At 33.3% G+C, this 19,505-nt stretch overlaps 1 protein-coding gene across 1 annotated transcript; it reads left to right on the forward strand.

Moving 5' to 3' along the window:
- Nucleotides 1–15,026: 15,026 nt before the first annotated feature.
- On the forward strand, nucleotides 15,027–15,838 carry LOC133702704 (pathogen-related protein-like; the record flags this gene model as incomplete). Its single annotated transcript, XM_062127068.1, has 2 exons — nucleotides 15,027–15,170; nucleotides 15,475–15,838. Coding segments are annotated over 2 exons (303 nt in total), but the record flags the coding sequence as incomplete, so codon positions are not given.
- Nucleotides 15,839–19,505: the final 3,667 nt, after the last annotated feature.

Consider the following 19,505-nt stretch of genomic DNA (forward strand, 5'->3'; position numbering starts at 1 on the left):
ATATTTAACTAGTGTTTTGCCTATGTTTTATATATAAAATGCCTTGATATTCTTTGTTTTATGTTTTGAAGGCACTTTTGGATGAAAGATGCAAAAAGGAGTAAATTGGAGATAATTGGCAGATTTGACCTTCAGTCGATGTTTTGTGCAGAGCGTGAGCTCTAGAGGTTGAAATGAAGTGATTCCAGTGGAATTAAAAAGGTAACATCCATACCTTTCTGGACATCTAAGGCAAGAAAATAAAATAAGGAAGAGCATGGAAATCGCAGCCTTCAAAGTCAAATCTCGCAATCTGCCAGTGTTGACCTTTGGCCATTCCAACTTGAATATCTGGAGCTACAGAAGTCCAATTGATGCAAACTCAATTTTGTTGGATTCATGACTCAAAGTTATATAAACGTTCAAAATTTCAGCCACAAACGATGTCATATGAGGGAGATATGATTTTTCAAAGATGACATCTGAATTCTGCCAGCAAACAGGTTTCGTGAAGAAACGAGTCCAAATGACATTCCGAAGCATTTAAACCGATATCCAAGTTTTTATTTCAGCAATTTAGCTCCTCTAAATCAAAGCTTGAAGATTTCATGCAAGGCTATTTCTCCTTTTTAGGAAAATAGTTATTGAAGTACTTAAATGTAAACAGTCTACTTGATGGAGGACTATTTTGTAAAATAGAGACCTAGGGTTTCCTAGGATATAAAAAGAATGAGAGAAGAGAAGGGGAGCAGCCAGCCAAGGAGAGAAAAACGCCCCCTTCCTCTAAGAAACCCTAAATTATGCATTCTTTCTTCTTTTTGATTAGTTGTTCAACAAACATGCAAGGCTAAACACTTTTTCTTGGTTGCAAGGACACGGAAACCTTCGGATTTCAAGAACTGTGAGATTTATTTTACCTTTTCTTTTCAGTTTATATGATGAATATGTTTGTTCTCCTATGCTTATTTTTCCTATGATTGTTTATTTTAATTGCTAGAGTGGACTCTAAGTTATTATTGTAGACAATCTATTGTTAAGTTTGATATCAAAACCGGAGTTGTGGTATATGAACTTGTGAAGCAACTGAGTTTAATAATTGTGGCGGATCTACATTATTAATCTTAGGGAGAACATTCAATCAAATCAAACATAGACTGCGGACAGTTATGTTTTCTTGATTAATCAACTTATCTAGTTCTTAAGGCTGCCATTGAATTAAATTACTAGTGCGGACACTGTGGTTGTTTGATGGTTAGGGCTAGTTATACGGCGGATCCGTTAACTAACCAATGTTAAGAAGAGATAAATATTCAGAATATAAATTGATGTTTCGTTTCCATGATCAGTTCTGATTTCTGTAGGTGGATGTGTGCTTGTGACCAAGGTTTGTTCTCTTGATAATTTTCTGATTTTATTAAATTTAGTTTGATAGTTTTCTGTTTTCTTTTGCTTTAGCCTAGATAACGTCCAACCCCCCCCCCCAAATTGCATATCATCTAGCATAAAAATCTGACTTGAATCTTCCTCGTGGGATCGACCCCTTGCTTGCTCTATACTATCTTGTGTGTTGTGTTTGAAGCTAGGGTAATTAATTTGTGCGACCGCGACATCGCAACAAATTTTGGCGCCGTTGCCGGGGAAGTAATTTTAGTTGATTCTTGTGCTATTATTTTTATTTGCTGTGATTGTTATTTCTTTTTCTGAAAAAAAAAAAAAAACAGAATTTTTGTTTGCTGCGGTACTGTTCATTACGGCAGCGGTACTGTTCAAAACAGATTGTTTGGTGGAATTAGGTATTGGCCATTTGTTTCCTGAAGGGAAACGACGTTCTAAACAGGACTAGTGGTAAACCACTAGCCCCACCCTATCGAGGCCAAATTCCGCTGTTTTCTAGGGTTTTTAGGCAGTTTTTGTTTTCTACCGTAGGATTTTCGTACAATTTGAATTGTTTTCGATCTCTTGTGTGGTTGGTTTATTTTGAATTTTCTTGATGATTTATGCCAGTAACCCGTTCTACTAATCAAATTCAAGTGCATTTGGATCTCAAAATAGAAAAAACTTTACGCAGGTTACGAAAGGAAGCTCGCCTTAACACCATGGCTGTTGCACGACAACAAACACTCAAGGAGCTTGCTGCTCCTAACGTGGAAAATCAGCCATTGTGCATAAACATCGACAATAATGTAAACTTTGAGCTCAAATCTGGTTTTATACATTTGCTACCAACTTTCAATGGTCTTGTAGGAGAAGATCCTCATACTCATCTCAAGGAATTCCATATGGTTTGCGTTGGCATGAAACCGAATGGAGTTGATGAAGAACAGGTTAAGTTGAAAGCTTTCCCTTTCTCTTTAAAAGGGGCAGCAAAGGTATGGCTTTTCTCCATTCTCCCAGGTTCAATTGGAACGTGGAATGGCATGAAGAAGATCTTCCTTGAGAAGTATTTCCCAGCATCTCGAGTTGCCAACATAAGGAAAGAAATATGTGGGATTCGACAATCTCATGTAGAGACACTTTCCGAGTATTGGGAAAGATTTGAGCAACTGTGCATTCAATGCCCTCATCATCAAATACCCGATCAGCTGCTCATTCAATATTTCTATGAAGGATTGATGCCTACTGACCGTAGTATCATTGATGCTGCAAGTGGAGGGGCATTGGTAGATAAGACACTCGAGGCTGCACGCCAATTGATCTCAAACATGGCAGCCAACTCGAAACAGTTTGGCACTCGTGGAGACTTTGCAAATAAACGAGTAAATGAGATAAGTATTTCTAACCTTGAGAATAAAGTTAATGATCTTACTTCTCTTGTGCGTTCTTTGGCTTGTGGCAATGTACAGCAGGTGAAAGTTTGTAGCATATGCTCCTTACAAGGACATGCTTCAGATATGTGCCCAACAATGCAAGAAGATTACATTGAACAAGCTAATGCAGTTGATGGAGCATTCAATGGACAACCTCAGCGTAAGTATGATCCTTTTTCCCACACGTACAATCCTGGATGGAGAGATCATCCCAACCTACGGTATGGGAACCAGCCTCAACAAGGCAATCAAGGCCGACAATTCCATCCCCATGGATTTCAGCCCCAACAGAATTATCAAGCAAGACAACCCCCTTCATTCACAAACTCCAATGTTATGGGGTCGTCATCCAGTGATGATCTTCGTGAGATGATGAAAACTTTGGCTTCTAACACTGTGACCTTGCAACAAAATGTCATGTCTTTTCAACAGGAAACAAGGTCAAGTATTCACAACTTGGAGAAGCAAATGGGGCAAGTAGCTTCAAGTGTGGGGAAATTGGAAGCACAAATGAATGGAAAATTGCCCTCCCAAGCATTGAATCCAAAAGAGAATGTTAGTGCGATCATGCTGCGAAGTGGGAAAGAACTTGAAGAGAAAAGGTCGAAACAAATTGAGATGGAGGAAGAAGAAGAGATAGAAACTGAATTGAGTACAAAAAAGAAACATCCTTCTCCTTCACAAATTGAAACCACGACCAACACTCTAAAGGTAAGTCCTCAATCAATGACTTCCAGTTTTAAAACAATTCCACCCTTTCCTGTGAGTTCTTCTAGGTCAAAGAAAGAGGACAAAGAAAAAGAGATTTTAGAGGTTTTCAAGAAAGTAGAACTCAGCATTCCTTTGCTTGATGCTATCAAGCAAATTCCCAAGTATGCAAAATTCTTGAAGGAGTTGTGTACTACTAAGAGAGCTTTCAAACTGAAAGGTCATGAAACGGTAAGTATGGGTGAAGTTGTATCTGCCGTTGTTCAAAAGAATCTGCCTTTGAAACAAAAAGACCCAGGTGCGTTTACTATCCCATGTGTTATTGGTAATGCTAGTTTTAAAAGAGCTTTATGCGATTTAGGTGCATCCATTAGTGTTATGCCCAAACATGTTTATGATTCTCTTAGTCTAGAGCCTTTGAATAAAACTAGTATTGTAATACAACTTGCGGATCGTAGTTTTGTTTACCCACTTGGTGTGATAGAAGATGTCCTAGTCAAGATTGATAGTTTGGTTATTCCATGTGACTTTTATATTCTTGATATGGAACATGATTCTTGTGATTCATCAACCAACACTCCTATATTGTTTGGGAGACCATTCTTGAAAACTGCCAACACAAAGATTGATTGTGGTAAGGATACCTTGTCTATGGAGGTAGGAGATGAAAAAATTGAATTTAATTTTCATGATGCAATGACATATCCTTATAGCAATGTTTATTCTATCACATGTTATGACCAAGTTGATAAGTGTGTGCAGCAAGTTTGTGATTTTGATAGTGAGGATGGATTAAGCGTAGCTTTGAGCTATGGCTATGATTTTACCAAGATAGAAGAGATGGACAGGTATATATGTGTTCCCCAAAACATGCATGAATCAGCATTGACTTTGCAAGCTTTGCAAACTGTTCCCCATGATGCAGGAGTCATTCACCCCATCATAGACAATGAATGGGTGGCGCCTATCCTTTTAGTGCCCAAAAAGATTGGAATTACATTGGAAGAAATACGAAATGATGCTTATGAGAATGCTAAGATTTACAAAGAAAAGACTAAGAGTCTCCATGACCGAATGATTACAAGAAAAGAGTTTAATGTTGGAGACAAAGTCCTTCTTTATCATTCGCGTTTGAAACTTTTTCCTGGAAAGTTACGCTCTCGTTGGATTGGACCATTTGTTGTTTCTAATGTTTTTTCTTATGGTGCAGTTGAAATTACAAGTTTAGAAACCAACAAAGTACTCAAGGTCAATGGGCATCGCTTGAAACCTTTCTATGAAGGTTGGACGACAGAACTCACCGCTTCTGCGGAGTTAGCTGAACCAATCTATGAAGAATAAGCATGCAACATGTCGAGCCAATGACATAAAACAAAAGCGCTTACTGGGAGGCAACCCAGCACAAAAAAAAAACAGATTTGCTTTCTTTTTCCCTTGTCTTTTATTTTTCGCATTTTACTTTATTTTTGTCATACTCCAATATTCCTTTTCTTTTATTTTAACATTGAGGACAATGTTATGTTTTAAGTGTGGGGGTATTGGGAGAATGTTGGTTTTCTAATTTTGGTTTTCTTTGTTATTTTTCAAAATAAAAAAAAATTATGTTTGATCTTTTGAACTCCCATTGGTTTTTGAGAATATGAGTATTATGTATGAGAATTAGTTGAGATAGATGAAGATATAAATCGAATGAAGGAGTGTGCATGCAAGTTTTAAGGTTTAATTGGTTTAGGGATTGACTTTGAGAATATGCCATGTTGACTTTATAGTGTTATACCAATGCAAGCTTTTGAGCCTTCAACATTATATTCTTTGATTGTGCCTTCTTTCAATGATATGTATCTTTAGAACTTTCTTCATATCTTGTTGAGATTACATTCATATTACATACATACATGAAGATGATAAAGGCATTAGGAATTTTAACCATTTGAGCCAAAAAGCCAACCTAAAGCATATTATCCTTAGTAAACCCCTTTTGAGCTTGTTTATCTTTTCTTTGCTTTATCCATGTATAAGCCTTAACTTTATATATGTTTTCCTTTTCCCTTGGCCAAGGATTAGTAGAGCATATACTAGTGATATTTCATGGAATTATGGTTGGAAATTATGTGAAAAGAAAGAAGAAGTGATGTTTGATGAAAAGATGGGCAAAGTTGCCAAAGGTAAAAAAAAAAAAAAAAAAAAAAAAAAAAAAAAAACAGAAAAAAGAAAAAGAAAAAGAAAAAAGTGTTCCTTTATGTTCTTAAGATTTTATATTGAAAAAGCTTGAAATCAAAAGAAGTTAAGCATTGGTGATTAAAGATGGAAAATTTATGTGCTTCGATGGAATATCTTGTTTGAAATATCATTTTTCAGAATGCTCTACTTTCTTTGGTTTGAACCTTTTTCTTTTACTCTCTTTTACCTCACCTTTACCTTAGCCCCATTACAACCAGAAAATAAGACCTTTTGATTCATGCATTGTTTGTAATATGTTATTAATGGAGATGAGATTGAAGAGCAAGCTTATAGTAGAACATATTCATTGATTGAATTTGAGAGATTTAAACACATAAGCCCTAAACACGTGAGTGTTGGAGTGTATATCAATGAGAGGACCTATCACTTTGGCATGGCATAGATTTCATTTAAATCCCGACGATTAATTAAGTTTTGAAGTTTGCATGTAAATAAATTCATGAAAATTTATACTCTTTATCCTTCTTAATTGTGTTCTTGTTTATAATGCATATATTCTTGGATATTGATGGGAGATTAGAAGATTAGTCATAGTGATTTCATTTAATTTAACTTCAATTTGGTTTTACCTATCCTTTCTCGAGGACGAGCAAGAGGTAAGTGTGGGGGTATTTGATGCAACCATATTATTCAATAGTTTCACCCACATTTAACTAGTGTTTTGCCTATGTTTTATATATAAAATGCCTTGATATTCTTTGTTTTATGTTTTGAAGGCACTTTTGGATGAAAGATGCAAAAAGGAGTAAATTGGAGATAATTGGCAGATTTGACCTTCAGTCGATGTTTTGTGCAGAGCGTGAGCTCTAGAGGTTGAAATGAAGTGATTCCAGTGGAATTAAAAAGGTAACATCCATACCTTTCTGGACATCTAAGGCAAGAAAATAAAATAAGGAAGAGCATGGAAATCGCAGCCTTCAAAGTCAAATCTCGCAATCTGCCAGTGTTGACCTTTGGCCATTCCAACTTGAATATCTGGAGCTACAGAAGTCCAATTGATGCAAACTCAATTTTGTTGGATTCATGACTCAAAGTTATATAAACGTTCAAAATTTCAGCCACAAACGATGTCATATGAGGGAGATATGATTTTTCAAAGATGACATCTGAATTCTGCCAGCAAACAGGTTTCGTGAAGAAACGAGTCCAAATGACATTCCGAAGCATTTAAACCGATATCCAAGTTTTTATTTCAGCAATTTAGCTCCTCTAAATCAAAGCTTGAAGATTTCATGCAAGGCTATTTCTCCTTTTTAGGAAAATAGTTATTGAAGTACTTAAATGTAAACAGTCTACTTAATGGAGGACTATTTTGTAAAATAGAGACCTAGGGTTTCCTAGGATATAAAAAGAATGAGAGAAGAGAAGGGGAGCAGCCAGCCAAGGAGAGAAAAACGCCCCCTTCCTCTAATAAACCCTAAATTATGCATTCTTTCTTCTTTTTGATTAGTTGTTCAACAAACATGCAAGGCTAAACACTTTTTCTTGGTTGCAAGGACACGGAAACCTTCGGATTTCAAGAACTGTGAGATTTATTTTACCTTTTCTTTTCAGTTTATATGATGAATATGTTTGTTCTCCTATGCTTATTTTTCCTATGATTGTTTATTTTAATTGCTAGAGCGGACTCTAAGTTATTATTGTAGACAATCTATTGTTAAGTTTGATATCAAAACCGGAGTTGTGGTATATGAACTTGTGAAGCAACTGAGTTTAATAATTGTGGCGGATCTACATTATTAATCTTAGGGAGAACATTCAATCAAATCAAACATAGACTGCGGACAGTTATGTTTTCTTGATTAATCAACTTATCTAGTTCTTAAGGCTGCCATTGAATTAAATTACTAGTGCGGACACTGTGGTTGTTTGATGGTTAGGGCTAGTTATACGGCGGATCCGTTAACTAACCAATGTTAAGAAGAGATAAATATTCAGAATATAAATTGATGTTTCGTTTCCATGATCAGTTCTGATTTCTGTAGGTGGATGTGTGCTTGTGACCAAGGTTTGTTCTCTTGATAATTTTCTGATTTTATTAAATTTAGTTTGATAGTTTTCTGTTTTCTTTTGCTTTAGCCTAGATTACGTCCAACCCCCCCCCCCAAATTGCATATCATCTAGCATAAAAATCTGACTTGAATCTTCCTCGTGGGATCGACCCCTTGCTTGCTCTATACTATCTTGTGTGTTGTGTTTGAAGCTAGGGTAATTAATTTGTGCGACCGCGACATCGCAACAATTACTTTCAGGAATTTACCCCATGTGATGAACTCGTTCTTATGATGTTCTGCAAGCTTTGGTTGTGATGTCTGCATTTAATTGATGTGATATACAGTTTTTTTTATTTTATCAAAAAAAATATAAAAATGTTTTGGTGTGTTGCATACGGTTAATACCCTAACATGTTTTTAATGTTTATATATATATATATAAAAAAAATAAATATCTGAAGTTTTGAAAATGTATTTTCGCATGGATTTCTTAAACACAACAAAAAAATTATTTCCTTGCATTTCTGAATTTTACAACATGTTTGTAAATTCCAAAGGATGGTGGCCAATATTTCAAAAATATAAAAATCTTATTTTTTGGGAATTCATTTTTATTCACTATTAATGTTTGGATAAAGAAATCTCAAAGGGGTAAATATCCAAAATATTATTAAGAATAATTTGTTATTCATTAGTAATGTTTGGATAAAGAAACCCCTAAAGGGGTTAATATTCAAAATATTATTGGGAATAATTCGTCGATGTTCACTGTTAATATTTAGATAAAGAAACCCCAAGTGGTAATCCCAAAGGGGTAAATATCCAAATATTTTTTAGGAACAACAAAGTCATTATCCTTTAATAACACAAGGGCGGCAAATAAACCTATGAAAGGTAAATGTCCAAAATATTGTTAATAGGAATACAACTTGTTTATTTTTAACAGATGGGTAGATTTATGCCTAAAATTTTATTTAGAACCATTTAATCGCACATCCTTGGAAGAAGTCTCAATTATAATTGGGGACATTTCAAATTTTGATTCCATAATTTATGAGCCATAGAAAATATGAAATACTAAGGCAAAAATGGGCTTTTGAAGCACTTTGAATTTCCTTAGATTTCTAACTTAGTTTTTTTCTCTTCCTTGCGATTTACGAGTCGTGAACACTTGAAATACTAAGGGAAAAATTAGCTTTTAAGAACATTGAATCTCTTTAGATTTCTATCTTAGTTGTCTCTAAATTCTAAATTTATTTCAAATCAAGCATAGACTTCAAGAGATCTGCACCATTTCTCTTTGGCACTCTATAGGCATACCTAAAGGTATGATCCATACTGGCCAAGGGTTCTTTCCTTTAAACTTTGAACCCAAGTTCTTACATCATATCAGACTTATCCTAGGGAACTGATGGGATTAGAGAATATCAACACCACAACAATTATAGGCAAATCAAACACCAAGCAGCTTACCTTAGGTAGGGCGTACTAGGGGTGCTAAAACCTTCCCTTTACGCAACCAGTCCCTTACCTTAGAATCTCTGAAAGACCAGTTAGGTTTCCTAGTGATCATAATACTAGGTGGCGACTCCCTTTTTCACAAAACAAAAACCCCGAAATCAATCCCTGCTACCGGGAAGGGTCACTGCGACGTCAAGCTCTCGCGAGGGTACGACACTTGGAAGCCCGGAAACCATGAAGAGCAAAAAATCACTTAGACGAGTGTACCATGCTCTCGGTGCCTGTTTCAAACCATACAATGATTTGTGCAATCTACACACATGAGATGAAAGAGAAGAGTCAACAAAACCTAGAAGTTGTTTCATAGAGACCTCTTCAATAAGAACACCATTGAGGAAGGCATTATGAATATCAAGCTGATGAATCTTTCAATTTCGCGAAACCGCGATAGAGAAAACCAATCAGACGATGACCTGCTTAATAACTAGACTGAAGGTTTTAGAATAATCAATGTCTTCCTGCTGGGTAAAACCCCTAGCAACAAGGCGCGCTTTATAGCATTCAATACTACCATTAACAGATTGGCAGTAGGTTGTTGGCTATAACCCCGCTGCTGGAATTGAGGACAGTGGGGAGCGATATGGCTGAAATTCTAACACAATTGGCAGCGTGGATTCTACCCTCTATTGCGCTGCCAATTGCCCTGCCATGAGCCTTGTCGACTGTCACAAGGAGGAGCTTTAGAAGCTACGGTGATCAGGTCTAGAGCCAGCAAATCGGTTGCCTCTGCTGCTGGACTGGTTGGGACGCCAGCCACCATTGAAGCGGCCCCTGCTGCGGCCAGAATTGCCAAAGGTTTGGCGTTGCGCAACAAGGGCAAACGGTGGAGTCCTGGGTGTGGACAGCAGAGGAGCATGTATGGCAGCTGAAGAGTTGTGAAGAAATTCATGCGTGAGGAGATGACTGTGAAGATTTGCATACGATAAAGGTTCGGCCTTGGTAATAAGACTTATAACTAAGTCTTTAAACTCTCACCGAAGAGCACGAAACACATATAAATTGAAATCTTCTAGCGAAACTGGTCGACCAGCAGCGACCAATTCATCAAACAAGGCCTTAGCTTTTTGCATAAATTGAGTTACCTATTCATCACCCTGTCGAAGATCCTGAAGAGAGCCATGAAATTGCATAATACGAGAGTTTGAGGTGGAAGCGAGAGCTCACTCAAGAGTGCGCCAAATTGAATAAGAGCTTTGGCAGCCAACAACAAGATGTGGAACTTCCATGGATAGGGAGGAAAGAAGAGCACTTAGAATAAGTTATTCATGTTGTTTCCAGCGAAGAAAGAGCGGATTTACCTGAAGAGAGGTACCATCTCCGACAAGAACATGTGGAGATGGACATGTGTTGGAGCCATCAACAAAACCAAAAACTCTTTGACCTAGGAGATACGGCAGCATCTGCATATGCCAATATAAGTAATTAGTGTTTGTTAATTTAAGGGAGATGACTTGATGAGTGTGAGATAGGGAGATGATGCTTGTGGCAGCAGAAACAGCAACTGCATCAGACGTAAGCTGCAAAAAGGGAGTGTTGTGAGGGTTGAAGATGGGTTGTTCACCAGCCATGGCAGAGGAGAAAACAGGCGGTGAGGCAGCAGAGGAGAGTAGAGGAACCGCTACAGGAGAAGAAGTCTGCACTGCTAGAGAAGAATACTGGACTTCAGGTTCTGCAGAAGAAGAAGATGGATTGAGCGGCTGTTCCATTGCATGGGAGGCTGTGAGGAAAGTGTTTTAATTATTTTAGGACTTTGATACCAAGTTAAGAATAATAGAATGTGTTAGGTTGTGCCTTAGCCAACCTTTCTATTTATATATGTGCAGCAGAACATGATAGTAACTGTAGGGATTTACAACATTAGAATAATCCTATATTAATTTCCTATTTTGATATATATACATGCTATACATTCTATAATAAATAGCAATCACCGATGGAATAATTTCATCGGTATATTTAAGCGGGTAAATTTTTTTTGCATGTATTTTCTGTCTATAAAACCATCGGGTTTTTTTTTACCGGGGAGCAGTTTTCCAATGGACAGTTTCTATCCATGAATCAATCGGTAAAATACACGCCAACGGAATGGTAAAAGTAAATGCTAACATAATATTTCATCGGTAAAACTATTAAATCTAGTAGTGTGTTGTCTTTTTCTTGTTAATTCTCTTGTTAGACTCTATCATCTTGCATCTTTATTTTTTTTTTATTTGGATGTCACTTGTATATCCACACTCTTATCTATAAACATGCTTTAATTTTTCAAATGCCCCCACTAGATTGAGCTACACATGCTTTAATTTCTCAAATACCCTACTAGATTGAACTAACTCTACTCTGATATCATGTTAAAAATATTTATAGTTCTTGAATGCCCTCATTAGATTGAACTAGCTCCACTGCCTTGTTAGCTCCACTGCCTTGTTAGAAATATTTAAAGGAGCAAAGGGAAGAATAGTACTGTACTAGAAGACAATCTCATTCATATAAATATTATTCTTTTAAAAGAGAAAGTTTTATTAAACTTGGACTTGTACTTACAATACTCAACATGTATGTTACGTATATTAATGTAGAGATAAATCAAGAGACTAAAAAATATAGAGATAAATCAAGAGACTAGAAAAAATACTTTTTAATAGTTATTCATACACGTAGGAGACACTTAGAAAAACTAAAAGAACTTTTACTTCAAAAATTAATTCACACAAGCTATAGTGTCCACAGAAATATATATATATATAGTAATAATTGTTTGTTGCAAGCATCAATTATCGGCCCTTCTCTATATCAGTGAAACATAAAATTGGTACTGACATTTTGATGGGCTGTCTTGTGTTTCTAACAAGTTGTTTAATAATTAGTATGTTGTATTGTAAGCATAATGGCATGGTTTAGATGAATTTTAATTAGATGATTATGAATTTTTTTTATATTCATATTTTATTTTAATATTTTATTAAAATTAATAAAATTCAAATTAAACTTCAAGTTGTCAATTCATGAAAATAGTAAACCAATTTAGGAAATTTCTAACACAAGTATTCAATTAGTTAATACTTATTTAGTGTTGAATTCAAACCAAGACAAAAAAAAGTTTTTCCTATCAAGAGGCTCGTGTTTATTTTGTTGAAGTATAAATGGTCTATATATATATATATATTATCCATGTAGTAAGACGTATGCTGCAAGCATCAATTGTCGGCCCTCTCCACATCAGTACCAGTTTTATGTTTTACTGATGTGGAGAAGGGCCGACAATTGATGCTTGCAGCAAACAATTCTATATATATATATAATCAAATAAGATAGGCAATTAGGCATGCGAAGCAGATATACGACTGACTTCTATATTTGAAGACGGTTACTTCCAAGCAAGGTTGAAAATTGACTAGCTTTGTTTGTGTAATTAATTTCTTTTGTTGATTTCTAGTTGCCTCCTTGATATTGTTTGGTTATTATTTCTAGAATGAAAAAATTGAAACAATAAAAACATAAACTGTGTTTCGTTAAAGAGATAAAAATATAAAAATAAATTTATTTTTTTATAGTATTTTTTAAAATAAAAAGTTCAACGAGACACGTCTTCATCTTTAACATCTTTTTTTTTTATTCTGAAATATTAATCAAATACTATATTAGTATATTTCAATTTCATGAGTGTTATCATGGGACCTAGCTTTGAGAATTAGAACCAATAAAGTTCTTCGTGGCATTGCATTGCCTAGAAGCACTTCTTTCACGAGGATGGTTGAATGTTTGTGTAATAAACTAACAAGAATTTAGCATTATTAGTAACGCACACCCAATGCAGGATTATTAATTAATATCATCAAGCCAGAGATCACTTGCAATCAAGTTCTCTGGGGTCCGTGCCAGATGCTGAACTTTTCTATGTTATTCTATATATCTATGACCGCTGGACTTTTCTAATAAGGCGAGCTCTTGTGCAATCAATCTCCTTTCGTTTGGTTTATTTTCGCATCTTCCCTCACTGCCCAAGTTTACGTAAGGGCTTACGTAGAATCAAGGAAAATGAGGCATAAGTTAGCCAAAAAAAATCTCACCAAATACATTCAGATTCAGGCACGTTGAAGTTTAGATATTGATAGTATTAGTTAAATGGTGTGGATAGTACACAATTGTTGTTCAAATTTGTCATCTAATCACACTATTATTTACTCGTAAATAATCGGATGTTAGATTTATTTTATCCAACGTCCGAAGACGACTTATATATATACAGTTAGTCGGAATAATAAAATTAATACTTTGGTAATTTATAGGGAAGATTGCAAGAATGAGATTTTATATTTTTTCTTGAAAGACTTTATATGGAATTTACGTTGGTTTCTTGTCGGATTCGTTTGTTTTTATGTTTTAAAAATATTTTTATTTTTTTTATTTTAAATTAATATTTTTTAATATTTTCAGATCATTTTAATGTGCTGATGTTAAAAAATATTTTAAAAAAATTAAAAAAAAATTATTTTAATATAATTTTAAATAAAAAAACACTTTTAAAAACAATTGCAACTAAACTTTCAAACATACTTGAAAACAAACCCAACGAAGTGGTTAATAAACTTAAAAATTTTCGCTTGAATTAGGTCTCATATTCAAGTCTTAAAAAAAATCATAAGTTACGTCTGTTTTTTTTTAGAAAAAAAAAATTATATTATTTGATACATAATTTAGGTCCGCACAACTTAGAATTGGTGGTTTCAATGTTATGTGGTTATCATGCATGCACCAAGCAGAAGAAACAAGTGTCTTTTCTACATGTGGCCATCTCCAGCCCTATATAGAACCTTAGAAAATTAAACCTTAGTAGTATACCATGCGGGGAAGTTTATATGGCTACTGAAGAAGCATGTACGATAAAAAAAGTAGGAGATAAATACAGATCTTTCTTGCATGAAGACACTGAGAATACCACACAGTGGAGGCATGGTGGCCCTCCCAATTTCGATACAGTAAATCAGCTCTTTGAAGAAGGCCGAACTAAGGTCCTCAACCTTCTTTATACCCTTAGTGCATATGCTATATGTTTTTTTTTTTTTTTTGTATATGTATATGTTTATGACCCTTGGATATTTTTGGGTCTCATTTTCTGTGTTTGATATATGGTTTGAAGGAATGGCCGAAAGGATCGCTAGAAGAAGTAGTGCAAAATGCTATAAAGACATGGGATATGGAAATCCAACACAAGACTCGCGTACAGGACATTAAGACCATCAACCCTGACACGTTCAAGCTCATTGTTAATGGTTCATCAAACTAAAACTCAATTTGGTTTCTTATTAAATTATTCTTATATTTGATTTAAGCTATTAAATATAATTACAAGGTGTAAAAAAAGAGAAGGTAACATGCTACTCCTGGACCACGAAAGGTACCCAACACCTCGTAGATGACGAGAGAAATTAGAAAATCTCTCCCTCATCGAGAAAAGTGCGTGGACCGGCCAGTTTGCAATGTCCATTGATGCCGCTCTTGATATTCGTATTGTGCGAGTTTTTCCTGGGTTTACTTAATGTGGCAGTGGACGAGGAGTGTTTCTATTGAAAATGAGGAGAAAGACGACGCCGGATACCGACAACTTTTAAGAGCGCAAAGCCAAATTTTGTAAGATTCTCAATTGAGCCTTCAGATTATTTTATGATATAAGATAATCATAAAATAAGGGAAGAACGTTGAAGTTTTTTAAGCCCTTGACTAATAATCACTCAACTTCTTACTTTACTAGTTAAATTAAATAATAATTTAACTAGTAATCACCTGGGAAGTGCTGAGTGTATATTCAGGACCTCCTGTGATTTCTTTCAAATTCAGACATTGGGGTTTCTTTGAAGGACCTTTCAAAGGCCATGCTCCTAACGGAGAAAAGGTTGAGTTCTATGGCTCAGGAGCCCTCAACGTATGCTGTACAAAAATTCAAAACATCACGATGAACCAGTAGCTTTCAATTATGATCCCAACTTGCCTACTTGCTATGATTTGATTGCAAAATTTATTAACACGTTAATCATGCTCATCAGGTAAATCTTTTTGTTCAAGTAATCGCACCTAAATGTGATTTCATTTTGGACATGAAATGAAAAACTGAGATACCTCAGAACATACATAAATTACAGGAACAACTTCATTGATAAAAAAAAAAATGATTTTCAGTAAGAAAAGTAAACTGGGTTAATTATGATTTTACCGGTGATCATTCACAGGTGGATGAATCTATGAGGGCAGAAGATGTAGAGATTTACTATGACCCAGCAGAGTTAATTGGAGGGCTACTGTTCTCACCATCCCAATCAGAACCAGAAGACAACACTGTCAACACTGCAACAGCAACACATGGCTGCCCATTTTCCAAAAAAAAGTAACTGGACATGTGAAGACATTAATTGTGCTCCTGCTAGCTATTGTTTTGTTACTCTTGTTTGTACGATGAATCAATCCACTTGTTTGCTTTTATTACCATTTTATCTATCCAAGGTACAATGTCTACTGATCTCGTGTATACTGGCTAGCTAATCTAGCTTGTATATCCAATAATTATGCCAGCGTGTATATAAATTTCATTCGAGATTTCTAGGTTGCTTAATTTTGCTGACGATGCAGGACAATCCCACAACGATACATGTAGACGAACTCCAGCTCCATCAGGCCCTTTTGCAGCTTCATAGAGAGCAACGAAATCCATCTTTTTTTCCACCTTCGTATACTCTTGCTGAGTTGCTGTCATTTGTCATGCCATCTTAAACTAAACCAACAATCCAGCTTTATGGATGAACATTGACCCAAACAAAACAAAAAGTCAATCCATCGTTTAGTCTTCTGGTTGTAATTGGCATACGAGAGAGGTCTCTGTCCTCTTTCTTGGACCAGCTCATTCGAACATAAAAGTCAAACTATGCTTAATATACTTAATATATATGTGGTCACGGGCCTCCAGTCCACGTTAATGAAAACTCAGAAAAAATAAATGGGGCTTTTAATGCGCTGAACCAAATTTAAAATCCATCTTATTTACAGAATGTCGGGGGAACGCGGTTCAATCCATATTTTTAAAAAATTTAAATTTTTTTTATTAAAATTTAATATGATTTATATATTTTAAATCGTTTTGATGTGCTGATATCAAAAATAATTTTTAAAAATTGAAAAAATATCATTAGTATATATTTTAGCACGAAAAATTATTTAAAAAACACTCACAATCACACTGTCAAACACTACATAAATCAACCACCAGTGATTGTATATCCAATAATTTCTTTTTCGTAAAATATGTTTCATGTTTAGTAACTGCAGATGATAATTAGGTATTTATTGATCAAGTTACACCCTGTTTATTCACTAGATAAAAAAATTTAGATATTTACTTCGTATCTATTGCGATCCAAATTGATATTTATTTTACAACTATTATTTATTATTCAATAAAAAAATAAAGAATAATATTTATATATGTGTGTTATGTCAATATATATATATATATATATATATATATATGTTGGATTTAAAAATATATATATATAAATGTTCTACATATATATCTATATCATATAAATATATATCTTGGATTAGGTTTGAGTTGGATTTTCAGTTGGGTTTGAAAATATCCATACTTTATCCAAGTTTAACAATTGTTGTCCTATTTGAATTATTTGGATTTTCCTAATTTTCGTGCAATACAATAGTCATTCTATTTAATTTTATGGCTATTAAAATAAATATCAGTGAGAATTCTAATTAATGATTTAAATTCAGGAGTAAAAAATGTATTTCTTGGGTTAAAATTCCCTCTTTTTATTTATGCATTTCTTATTTCTTTTTTATTTGAACAAATTGACTATGTTGTTATAAGTACAACTTGTAATAATATTTTTTATGTGTGTTTTTAATGATGATTTTATGTGTTAATTTTTATTTTAAAGATTAATTCTTAATTTAAATTTCAGTTTAGTTTGAATTGATCTAAGTGGTTGATGGTGATGTTAAGTAAAAGAAAAGATATAGACACTTCTTTACTTTCTTTTTTTTAAATGAGCAGAGAAAGAGAAAGAAAATAGAAAGATATTATGGGGATTTTTTTTTCGTTTTCTTAATAGAAACTTAATATAAGAAGCGTATTTAAAATATCATAACATTTAGAAGGGCTATTTTCTTTAGAGATTTTTTCCACTTAAGTTCAGGAGGTATTTCGAATGCAAAAAAAACATGTTTTATAAGAGAAAAAAAAATCATAAACTCAAAATCCCATACATATTAGATAATATTTTAAAAACAATATTGAGATGGTAATATATTGGTCAATTGTTTTTAAAATATTAAGATTGTAGTATATTTAATAGATCTGAATTAACTAGCCAAACTTACAATCTCGATCATGAGACTATGATAATTCTATAAATAAAAAATCAAAACAAAATATAAAGTCCAAATCCAAATAAATCTAATGTTGGAAAATAAAATTGAAAATAAAATATTCAATTAAAAAAATAACTAAAAAATACCCTAGTGAACCCAAGTTAATTTGTCAAACTCATGATACAGGTCATCCACCCTACTGGATTTAATAACTTTTTATTTTAAAAATTATTTTTATTTAATTATATGATAATCAAGTGCCCAAGATTCTTTTTGTATGAAATAAAAAATACTTTTAGAAAAAAGAACAAACATGACATATGCATGAGACTAAACAAAAACATATATAATTTTTTTAAGTTAAATAACAAAAAGAGGCTTTTTTGTAAGTCAAATAAAAAAAGAGATATTTAAATAAAAAAGATGAAATTAGTGTTTATTTAATTGTACGACAACCAGGCGCTTAGGATTATTTACATATCAAATAAAAAATAATTGTTTTTAGAAAAAAATGTAAAAATAGGATAAACACATAAGACTGAGAAAATAAAAACATACCTAATTTTTTAAGTTAAATAATAAAAAAAAGGTCTTTCTTAAGTTAGATAATAAACAGAGATCTTTCAATAATAAATAATGAAATTAATTTTTTTTTAAAGTTTAAGGGGATGAAAATGTATTAAATAACAAAAAGAAAAAAAAATTAAAGAACAAATAGGTTAGGTGTGTGGGTAAACCCACACACACGTGGCCTATAAAAAAGGTTTGGCTCGCTCGCCAAACCCCTCTCTTTTTTATATTACAGTTGTACCTTTTTATTTTTTTCTAGATCAACACAAACGACATCCCACATTTTGTAGCCTTAGAATCTAGCGATCGAAGAGTTGTCAAAAATTCAAGGTAAAGGTTTTTATGCTCAAAAATTTATTTTTCAACCTATTTTTTACTCAAAAAATCATAAAACACTTAGAGACCTTGATAAACTCATTTATAACCTAAAAAACTGGTTCAAAAATTCAAAATAAACCCAAATTCAAAAAACAAAAATTGATCTTAAATCTACCCTTTCAAGTAATGGAAAGGCAAAAGAATACCCAAATGGAACTCCTTTTTATCGAATGTAACTTGTTGACACCAAGAACGTGATAATTTAATATGCTTGTAGCTAATCGATTGGTTACATGTGGCATTATTATATTCATGTAAATATATATATTTATTATTAATAAAGGCTTAATTTATTTTTAATAATCATATGATATTAGATTTATGAATCTAATATTTTATTTATGAATCTAGAGTAAAGATCAAGTTTACAGGATAAAAATATTTTACAAAGAAAATTATAAAGTCGTTATAATTATAGGTTCCTATTGCATCTAAACATTGTTTCTAAAATGTTCTTAGTTGATGCTCTTTGAAATACTGTATATTTATTAGAGTCATTGAGACTGATACATGTTATATTCTTTCTTTTATGAAAGGAAGTAGTTATTTTCATAAACTAAGATATAAAGGATACATAGAACTAATATGTAGGTGTTTATAATAAGATATGTAAACTAAACTAACCACCAAGAGAATTTCATATGAAGAAACCACTAATAATTTTTTTAATATTTTGGGGATCATGATACGTTACTAGACAAATGCACTTCATCTTGAAATTAATGTAAATTAATTTATTATTAAATTAATAATAAATTAAATTACTTAATTTATTTAATTGTAATTATAATTTATATTTGAGTTAACATATTAGAAACCTAATTTGTCACATATATTAAAAACCATTAATTAAAAATTAAACTGAGATAATTTATCAAGTGTAACTTGATTGAAAATAATTTTAGAAATTAAACCCTCTAATATATTTAATTCA

This window comes from Populus nigra, chromosome 1 (assembly GCF_951802175.1).
Source record: "Populus nigra chromosome 1, ddPopNigr1.1, whole genome shotgun sequence".
Classification (NCBI taxonomy): Eukaryota; Viridiplantae; Streptophyta; class Magnoliopsida; order Malpighiales; family Salicaceae; genus Populus; species Populus nigra.